Source organism: Pimephales promelas, chromosome 7 (assembly GCF_988280905.1).
Source record: "Pimephales promelas chromosome 7, fPimPro1.hap1.1, whole genome shotgun sequence".
Lineage (NCBI taxonomy): Eukaryota > Metazoa > Chordata > Actinopteri > Cypriniformes > Leuciscidae > Pimephales > Pimephales promelas.
The window spans coordinates 7,162,006-7,173,156 of record NC_142775.1 but is presented as its reverse complement, the minus strand read 5'-3'; the positions used below and the strand labels follow the sequence as shown (position 1 = coordinate 7,173,156).

Here is an 11,151-nt window from a genome sequence, read left to right as displayed (position 1 = left end):
ACATCATCAACCCAACAAGTCTGCCTGGCTCTAGCTGTCATTAAGGGTGCTATCACCTTATCTCCGAGGTTTGTTTACATAGCGGTGCATATGTCTATGCCGGTGTAACAGCTCAGTAATGGCGTCGCCACAAGATGGCAGCCTACACAAGAACGCTCGTCGGATTCGTCTATACTACAGAGACGGGTAAGAAGTATTTCTCCACAAAATATTTATGGTTGTGTAATCCAGCCTCCATTTACTAATACAGCAAATGGACTTGTTAGAGAGACTGAACAGTGTCTATCTTGCTCGGATGGATTGTGTGTTTAGTTGGTGAGTCGTCAGCATGAGGATTCGTGGCAGTTTCAGTTGAAGATGATTCCAGATGACTTCGATCGTGGGGTTGACGGACATCTAACGTCGTGAGGTGAAACACGCTCTTTAAGGTATTTTTTTTTGTATGCTCAGTGTTGAGTGAAGCGGTCTTTTTATTTATTTTTTGACCACAACGTACCCCAGCTTCAAACAGGCCTGCAACGTGGAAATTAAAGACTTACATACTGAATGAGGTTAAGTGTGAGCTCACATACTGCCGGCTTAGTATTTGTTTGAAGAGTCTTTTGAGTTTGAGAGAGTTGGGGACTCAAATTTAAAAAGTATACCAAAAAAGAGGGTAACAAATAATTACTTACAAAATGTGAATATGTGAAATGTGTATTTGATTTTGTCTTCTTTATTCATCTGTGTGAATTGGTGACATTCCTGTTTCATAAAATTGTTATTTTATTTTACAACCTGAAAAAATCCTAAAACTTGACCCCTTTTTTCAATTTTATCTAGTAAATTGTTATTTGCAGTATACTTCAGTGATTTTTGTTGATATATTATTAGGTTCTCTTTTATTGGACAATTACTTAAACGAAGATAAATCCTAAAATCCTTATTCTGTAGTGTTTATGTGATTTTAGATGATAGTGAGAGTTTAAGGGACCCAAGGAACTAAGTAACAAACATATAAGTTACAGTGAGTAAATCACACTTTGCTCACAATAGATTTGATAAAACAGAGTTTATTCATACGAACTCAGAGCGCGCCATCATCTATCTATAGGAAAGGGTTAAAAGCGCTACACTTGCTTGTTGTTGTTGTTGCCCATGTTTTTACAACGGTGTCTGAAATTATGCTAATGTACAGCACTTTGGTTAACCTCGGTTGTTTTAAATGTGCTTAACAAATAAAGTTGGTATGGTATGGTATGGTCATTGCGTCACTGCATTATGATATTAAAAGGCTCCAATACAGTGCGGCACAAAGTGCTTTTGCACATCCCGAGCAGAGAATGATGCGCTTGAAGCCACATGGAGTTACAGCGCTCAGCGTGTCGAGTCCGCATTGAAAAGTTTAAAGCACAAAGGAAATACATACATATTGATGGACAGTGAATTATACATTATCTATCTATGCAATAGTTTATTGAGCCTTTTCTTTTAACAGTTTTAAATTTCAGTTACTGTGCGTGTGAAGAACAATTATAGAGCTCTGACTCTACTCTAGTGTTGTGATCACCCGGTAGAAAGTAACACGATTAAGTTACAGCAATAAAGTCCAGCAAGATAGAGTTTCTTTATTCAAAACCATAGACCTTTATCTACAGATCAAGTATAATAGTATTAACATTGAATCATCTTGAAAATAATTTCATCATTGACTAACCGAACGCGACTGGCTGTTTGTGTGCCTTTTGTGGGGCTTAAAGGGTTAGTTCACCCAAAAATGAAAATTAAGTCATTAATTACTCCCCACCATGCTGTACTAACCCCGTAAGACCTTCGTTCATCTTCGGAACACAAATGAAGATATTTTTGATTAAATCTGAGAGGAGGATCACTACTACATAGGCTGCCTAAGGGACTGGCACTTGACGGCCCATAAAGTCATTAAAGAAAATGTTTAAATATTCCATGTGCCTACAGCGGCTCAATTATAAGTTTATCAAGCGACGAGACTACTTTTTGTGCAAAAAAAAAACATAAATAACGACTTTATTCGACTATTCCATTACTTACTTGTGGGCCTTGAGACTTGAGAGTTGAAGAGATATATAAGAAATATATTCTTAAGAGATATATTCTTAATTTGCTTCCCAGGTATCAGGGTTTGCTGAAGATGAAATGGAGGGCGCAAGGTGAAGGCCAAATGTACATTTCTGCTGTGTGTGTATATCCTGCCACTTATTAAATTCTTAATTCTTAAGATTATGCCCTTCAGATAATTTCCTCTAGTCAGTAGATTGCTCAGATAAAATTGCTAATTTTTTCATGACCGATACTCAAACGATCCAGGCGAGCCTGTATTTCTTTGCGCTGTTTACCGACGTCAGAGTCCTCAAACAGGAGCTCGCTCACATTTGCCCCATCCAGTAAACTCAACATGTCAATAGACAGTTGATGAGCAGTCTGCTTCTTCATGAATAATAAGATCATCATGGGCAGTTGGTCAGCCATTCGCTGCACCACAATCTGAAAGAAAATCAAAGGTACTAAGCACTACAGTCCATTCAGTCTCTGAACAAAGCTTCATATTTGTAATTGAAAACTAAGAAGATTTACCTCATTATATGCCTGCAGCATTTCACTGTACTTGCATTTATGGTCAAACAGAGGTAACTGCTCTTCTGAACACTTTTCATTGGTGATCTCATTTAAGACCTTTAAGTAGATTTCATCTTGAGTGTAGACCATGTCTTCCATTTCAAACTGCTCTGAGATCCTCTGCTCTGCCTTCTCTTGTTGGATTGACTGAATGTTGTAAATTTTGTCCTATAGAATTAAGTAAAGTACAGAGGAAGCTTGTTTAATAATGGATGATTGTTTAGTTTTGTTTATCACTAATAAGGATGAATATTTACCGTAGTGATAGCTAGAAGAGCAGGATATTTCTGGAAGCATTGATTTACTACATCAGTAAACTGCTCGGTGATTATGCCTTCAGGATAATAAAGAATACAAAAATCAAAATGACAAATAGCCACAATGTCTCACAATTCAGATCTGCTAAAACTTCAAAAATCCCCAGTGTTGTTTAGTTGAAATTTCATCTATTGGTTTTATGATGGACAATTTCCCCAGTGAGCAGAAAGATCTTTAGCATGGAGATAATTTAAAAATGCCTTGTAAGTTTTTATGTCATAAGTCATATGTTTGCATTGGTTTTTATGTCTTTGTTTTTATTTTCTATTTTATACCTTCTGTACAACACTTTGGTTCCACTTTGGGTCTTGAAAGTGCTCTATAAACAGTGGTGGAATGTAACGAAGTACAAATACTTTGTTACTTTACTTAAGTACATTTTTCACGTATCTTTACTTTACTTAAGTAGAATAAATAGTGCATACTTTTTACTTTTACTTCGTTACATTTTGCAGCAATTATTCTACTTTCTACTCCACTACAATACTACAATTTCTGTTAAATTTTCATTACATTTTCTGATCAGTTTTCCCCTGCCAAAACGTAATTTGTCCGTTCGTTGCATGTTTGTCTCATCAGTGACGTTTGGTTGCCATAGATGTATCAACCCGGTTCACACTAAATGCGTCTCGCACGCGATGTGTTTATCGTGCAATTTATACGCGAAAATGTGTTTTTACGTGCATAGGAAACGCACTTTGTGTAATATACGTTTGGTTAGGATTATGGCAAGCCAAGAGGTTCAGAATTACACCATAAATGAATCGCATTTACTGCCAAACATAGTTATTAACATATCGGATAAGCATGGTTTATATTGCCTAATTGCAAGCTTGTTTCAGAAATGGTGACAACAATTTTGTTCCATCATTATTGAACATCATTATAGGAGTATTAGGTTTAATGAGATAGAAGTAAATGTTTTATTATTCATTAGAAAATAGACATTAAGAGAATCAATTGTTATGCAAGTACTTTTACTTTTAATACTTAAAGTACATTTAAAATCAGGTACTTTTTACTTAAGTATGGTTGTCATTGTGTTACTTCTACTTTTACTAAAGTAAATATTTATCTGGTTATTTGTACTTTTACTTAAGTACTGAGATTCAGTACTACCTCCACCACTGTCTATAAATAAAGTTGAGTTGAGTTGAGACGCGTGATGGTACCTTTGATGGAGTTGAGTAAGACGATGGCTGGTTCTTTAAGTTTGGCCACATGCTCTTGCAGAAGCACCTCAAACATTTTGTAGTTGCAGAAGCCGGGCAGTTCCCTTCCTCTGTAACTCTGGATAGTTCCTAACATCTCTTGAGTCGAATTGTTCACTTGTTTGGGAACAAGGCAGATTTCTTTTGAAATTATTTGACTTTCATTTGAAGAGCACACATTAAATTACATTTTTTTTACATTTCATAAATAAAAAAATATATACTAACAGGTTGTCTTTGTGTCATTAAGATGAGCATTCCACATCTTAAATTCAGCCCGAAGTTGTACAAACAAATTGTTCTCAATGATCAGCTCTCCTGAAGATAAGGACTTGATTTGATCATTGAATCTTGTAATAGTCTGTGAGAACAAAAATAACATTTTTTACCTAAAAAGTTACATTACATAACATTAATCAAAAAGAAATACAATATGAACTGACATAAAATATTTATTTTGGCAATACTAGAGGATTTAGCATATTGCAATAAGTCTCAATATGATTCAAGATTAGTGAGTCTCACAAAGTTTGGTACACATCAGCTGCTTGGAACCCAAATAATAATTTTGAGAAGCAAGGAAATGAAATTAAGATTAAATTGTTACTTCAGTGAGGAATAATTTGGCCCCCTTAGGATCCTGTGGTGGTCCAGCCTCACACTCTTTGAGCTTATTCCTCAGGTCCCACAGCTGCTTTTTTATCTGCTCATTGAGGTGTGGCAGAGATTTCTGACAAAATGGGTAAAAAATAAAATCACACAATGCATTTGAAAAATATGAACAGAGAATTAGGCTCAAAACCAATGAGCTACCCAATTTTAATGTTTACCTTATTAGCAATTATACAGCTAATGAGGTGTATGAAACAACATACTAAACATACAACCAGTTAAAAAAAGTAAATAACTCAATTTTCATAGTGTAGGGTAGGGTTCCCAAAATTCAGCCCTGGAGGGCCACTGCCCTGCTGGTGCTTTAGGTCCCCCAGAACCAAACTTCTGCTGAGGGCTTTGGAAAGAAGCTCCAGAAAAAGATGACCTACTATTCCTAGGAGTACATTTTTATGGTGCATGTCACTGTTTGTGTTTGACTCAAAATGGTTTTAATGTGTTAGCCTGTTCTCATTTGCAAGGACTACTGCATCTCACTTGGAGACTTAACTTTACATTCATTAATGTATGTTGCAACCTGGGCCCGAATCCCCGATAACGCTCGCTCTTAGGACGCTATAACAAGACTCAAAAATATATATCTTACAATATTATTAGTTCTGATACCAAATAAATTCAACTTCATAAATAGGCATGTAACCATTGCAAACATATTTTATTATTAGTCTTAAAATGTCCATAACATAAAATCATTGTTGAGCCACAACATTGTCAACATACCATAGTTTGACTTGTAGTGCGCTGCGCTGATTTCTAAAGACTCCTACACAGTGGCGGCGACTAGCGTCTTGAGCTCAAACAACACTAAGAGAAAGCTTACGAATGGTCCAGACCAACCTTACGAAAGTGTGACTTACAGAAGATATACTTAGCGTACGAAAATGTCGGAAATCGTGCCATAAGGTTAAGAGAGAGGTTAAGGAATAGGTTAAGAACTACTTGCGAATAAGAACGTTTTGGGGAACCGGGCCCTGGTCAGACACAGAATTTATTAACTGTTCTAACACAATCAAGTTAGACAGACCCTCAAAACTTCAGAAGCTGTACACCAATGATTAATCCAGCTTTAACAGTCTCTTTAAGTTTTTTTTCTCAATCTGATAATGTTCAGCTATTTCAATCAACTGCTCCTTAGTACACAACTCTAAGGCTAACTCTGAAGTAGCCTGAACAAAATTACTAAGCCTGAACAAACAATACAATATTACAAATGTGGGGGGCATTGATGCTGACACGCATGTACGTGTCCAGATGCTGTCCTTGTAGCCTATTCCTCAGGTCAGGCTTCACCTAAAAGGTGACTAGCTAACATGGCCTATTTTACTACACTGACCTCCAGGGACATGGAGAGAGTTCATCAGGCGTAGGGGCTAAATTGTAAGAATGGGGCAATATGTAAATATGACTTGACTGTACTTTTATTTAATCCAAAACTGCATTCATATTTAACTTTAAAAGGGCTTTTTAAACCTGCTAAGAGTTATCCAGCCAAGATTTAGCCTAGAACTGCTTTTCTGACGGACTAATATTAATGAAATAAATAGGGATGCACCGATACTGATTGTACTCAAGTAGCGGTCCGATACTGTGCTCATAGGCTACTTGAACACTATCAAATGTGTTTGTTGCAAAAAAAAAAAAATCATATTTTTATGAATGCCATTACCTCTTCTTAAAGGGATATTACACTTTTTTTTTGGAAATAGGCTCATTTTACAACTCACCCAGAGTTAAACAGTTGAGTTTCTCTGTTTTCAAATGTATTCAGCCGATCTTCTGATATTTTGAAGAATATCAGTAGCCAGACAGTTTCTGGTCTCATTGACTTCCATAGTATATTTTTTTCCAACAATGGAAGTCAATGGGACCAGAAACTGTCTGGTTACTCATATTCTTCTAAATATCAGAAGATCGGCTGAATACATTTGAAAACGGTGAAACTCAACTGTTTAACTCTGCGGGAGTGGTAAAATGAGCCTATTTCCAAAATAAAAATGTGGAGTATCCCTTTAAAGCAGTGAATTCCTATTTCAAAATGAACTTTGCATCCCTGACCATTAGTAACTTACTTTTATATGATCAACGAGATGCTGAGTCAGTTTGACGGCAAGACATTTAATAGTCGCTTTATCTTCTTTCAAGAGGCATCTGTGGAAAAATAAAGGACACTTTTTTGAAAGGTGCTATACTATATAGCTTGATAACCTGGCATTCCAAAAACACAGAACTGCTTTGGCCAAGGTGAACATTACTAACATCAGCTAACAAACTTTATAAACAAAATTATTAAAAGTATAGCATTTGCTTAATATCCTAACTTCAGTTCAGAAATATTAGAAAAATGGTTGCATAGGGAAAAATATAGCCTTATCTAAACAGTGCAAATCAATTTACATTGACATACATTTTAGAGAACAAAATGTTAAATACTGGTTAAAAAGTTATATATTCTTTTCACATTATAACCTGAAAAAGTCATGCTTTTGGAAGAAATCTCTCTCTTTTTCTGCCGCCTCCTCCAGAGAAATTTTCTCATTGATCTGCTGTTGTCCTCTACACTTCACCATCGTGTAACCTTTGCTGAGAGGAATCACTTTGTTATGAACAATGTCCAGTATGTCCTTCTCTGTTCCCCTGTCTATGAGATCTGGCTTGGTCAAAATGGCTGTGAAAAAAGGTACATTATGCAAATTTGCTTACAGAAATGCTTTAAGCTATTTGTTGATGGATGATGTGCAGATCATCTGCTTAATTACCGACAGTTCTTTTGCCCTCAGGATCCACTTTTTGTGCCATTTTTAAAGCTTCTGTTGTTGCAATGTCGATGTTACAAGGGACCACCACCAGGTTTATAGTCTCTTGCCTCTCAATATATTTCATTATCAGACATTTGATCTACAAGACATGAACAAATAGATTAAAAACTGAACTGAACAAAGGTACTGAATGTGGCACTCAATTAAATCAGATTATACTTTTCACCTTGCTTTCAATATCTTCTGGTTGTCCTGGGACTGGGACTCTGGCAATTCCAGGTAGATCGATTAGTGTGAGGTCACACACATCTGGTGACATGACCTCTAAAGTGATGAGGTCATGGCATATTCCTACCCCATTTCCTGCCAGCTCATTCTGGGCTATAGAGCACACATACCACATAATTAAATGAATGCAGTCAAACTGAGTGCATTGGTCAGTTTAATACAAAGCACTCCTGGATGGTTATGCAGGACTGAAAGGTTGTACAGTATAATACAGTTGACTACAGCAGACCCCCTGACACCCTGTAACAAAGAAGCATATGCAACAATTACAAATGACTATCCTCCCCAGTATCCTATGGAAGCTTATGTGTAGCAATATTCAATTTGAAATGTAATATGCAAAATGACAATGCAATGCGATATGGCTCTTTTCAGGTAGCCTATGGTTTTTATTGAGCCATTTATTAGTCTGGCTAATTATTGATATTAGTCACACTATTGATTTGTGTGATGAGAAATAGATTAAATGTATTTGCAATAAACTCTTTAATAATCCATACAACTGTATCAGATGACTATTATTCTTTTGCACAGAGCTGAACTTTCTTTAAAAAGGTAGTGAAGAATAGTCTCTATGCACTGACACCTAGAATAAGCACTAGTAACTAATGAATAAATACCTACTTGTGTCTAAAAAATAAGTAGCATGAAAATATTAAGTATTGAATGTTAAAACAGCTTTCTAAGCCACATAGCCTACATTAATAGGTAGCTACATAGTATAGTATTTTTACATGCTTTAAATTCTTCCAACCAGAAAACAAAACAGATTGCAGGCATTTTTTCCTAACCTTCTTCAATTTGTTTTTCAACTAGCGAGGAATCCAGAAATTCTATTTTCTTATCATTATAAGATATAACAGCCTTCCAGCTGACTCCACCAGTAACCTTCTTCAGCTTCAGCTCTAGTGGACATCTGGTGACAATTCCTATTGCAAACACAGTTCACTTAGCAATTACAGTGACAAAAACTGGTACTGAATATATCACTCTTATTATTTGTATTATATTTTCAATAGGCCTATGTATGAATATCAATACAATAAAAGGAGAGTAAACCAGCACTCACCGCTTCCTCTTGGTAGTGCAACTCCAGAAATCGCTTCCAACACAGAGCTTTTCCCAGAACTCTGGTCTCCGATCACTGCAATAGTCGGTAATGCCAAGTCCTTGTCAATGCCAACTGACCGCAGAGTGTCGATCAGGTCAATGTATGGACGGATGCTCTCTTCTAAAAGACTGTGAACTGCTCCCTTCATTTTCTGACTGTAAATTGAAAAAGTACATTTTATTTCTGATTGCACTGTATTATTTTCTTATTTATTATAGTCTTACTTTTTTGATTTGCTATATTTAAACTATGTGTACAAATTATCCTTTTTTTTTACTCCAGTGCATGCTAAAAACTAAACTAGGATTACAAAAGTATTTAAAATATTTATCTCAAAGATAATTAATGAACATTATATACTAACCTTTCATTTTGAGAACGGAGAGCTTCGTCATTATTGTTATGAGCAGGTTTGTTTGAATAAAAAGAAGAAAACATACCTATTATTTTACAATTACAATTTTTTTAATGCCTCTCAAATATGTTAGTTTCTTATCCAAACAGAGTGTTTGTGGCAATGATAAATAGAAACCAAATCCTGTGTGTCCGATTCTAATTTATAGTGTATCACACCCCCTTAAGAATGAAAGTAAAAGTAGATCAGACATTTGTGAGGGGGTTGTGATAAGAGTTTATGGAAAAATACCAGAGGGGTGTTTGGGGATGGGCGGCTGCCTTGTGTATAGCATCTGGACTAATCGAGCACACACAAATTAGTAATTATATTTAATGAATCATCCGGCAAACTTCCCCAAATCAACTTCCCCCAAATCAAGCTAACACACTAACTCACACAAACACACACCTATATATATATAATATATATACATACAAACACACACACACACATGTGTATATATATATATATATATATATATATATATATATAACCCTGTGATTAAAGTATTTACATTTCTAATTTTCCATCTCATGATTTTCCTTTTATGTGGTTTGGCCTGTCATTCTCTCTTCTAAACTATTTTGGTTAGAGACAGTTAACCAAAATCACATGTGTAACATGTTTAGTGTCTATAAACTCCAATCTTCATCCCCCATTTGTTAATTTACATTACATTTTGCTCACTTTATGATGCATTAGTACTATAAGTACTAATCTTGAAGATTCTTTTCATAAACACCCAATTAAATTAAACATTCAAATGGGCTGCTAGAAAACAAAGGGTCGTAAAAAAACCTCCCTCCACATGGACGGCTTCGTATGGGCTCACGCACCTCCAGAGGGTGTGAAATCTTCATGCTCTAAAAATCACTGATCGCAAGATTTGCCCTCTTGTCCTTTTTAGCTTTTAGTTGCCCTTGTTCTCTTAGCCTCTTGCTCTCTTGGTCCTTCCTGAGAAGTCCTAATGTGAAGATGAGGCTGAGCTAGAAGTCCCTCAAGGACCCCCAAGTTAGTGCCAGGCTGCGGCCTTGTCTTTCCATTTACCAAAGATCCTCTGACTCTCACTGGTTCTCTCTCATCAAGACCACATGAGCAAAGATCAACTGGAGCCTTAAAAAAATGCATCAGGACAGTTTAATTCAAATGGGAGAGACATGAAAGCAGGGTTCAAAAATAACACTGCCAAACGCCAAATGTTGGTAGATTTTCCGTTTGGCGAGTAAATCTCTAAAGGCTGTCTGCCCCACTGGCGGGTGAATGCTCATACCAAATACGGACATGACAGAGTTGTGTTTGCGGGATGAGAACTGAAAAACCGGTTCCACTCGAGAACCGCTTCTAAGTTTTATGAAAAGATGCTTTCCAACAGGTTTTATTGTGGGCTATATCACAGCTAAGCTTACTACCCCTAGCTGCTACAAGCTAGCAGAAACTGAGGTAAATTGGCATCCATTCATACGTTGTGGATGCCGTGGATAAAACCTTTGATCCAGTTACTGAATTAATATGTTGCAGTCGGTACTGGCCACTGCTCCACATTTTGCATTGTTAATTCGGGCAGACAGGAAAGATTGGTTGTATCATCCTCCTGGGTATCTGTGGTGAGGGGGGCGTGGTTTTCGTGGCGTCTGTAGTGAGAGACGAGTCAATGAGCTGTGCGGTGAGTAAGTAGGTCAAGTGCAGATTATGTACACCTGTGTCTGATTGCAGTGATTGGAGTGGGGAGACCGATAAAAGCCACACAGTGGGAGAGGACGAGAG

At 36.6% G+C, this 11,151-nt stretch overlaps 1 protein-coding gene across 1 annotated transcript; it reads right to left on the bottom strand.

The window, feature by feature from the left end:
- Positions 1 to 1,156: 1,156 nt before the first annotated feature.
- On the bottom strand, positions 1,157 to 9,540 carry LOC120459812 (interferon-induced GTP-binding protein Mx3). Its single transcript, XM_039647288.2, has 13 exons — positions 9,355 to 9,540; positions 8,949 to 9,145; positions 8,671 to 8,808; positions 7,818 to 7,972; positions 7,592 to 7,730; positions 7,302 to 7,500; positions 6,905 to 6,983; positions 4,771 to 4,893; positions 4,392 to 4,524; positions 4,125 to 4,280; positions 2,892 to 2,968; positions 2,593 to 2,802; positions 1,157 to 2,502 (listed from the first exon to the last, which is right to left on the bottom strand). The coding sequence occupies exons 1-13, from the start codon at positions 9,426 to 9,428 to the stop codon at positions 2,278 to 2,280; spliced, it is 1,905 nt and encodes a 634-aa protein (XP_039503222.2). The 5' UTR covers positions 9,429 to 9,540; the 3' UTR covers positions 1,157 to 2,277.
- Between the last annotated feature and the right edge of the window lie 1,611 nt (positions 9,541 to 11,151).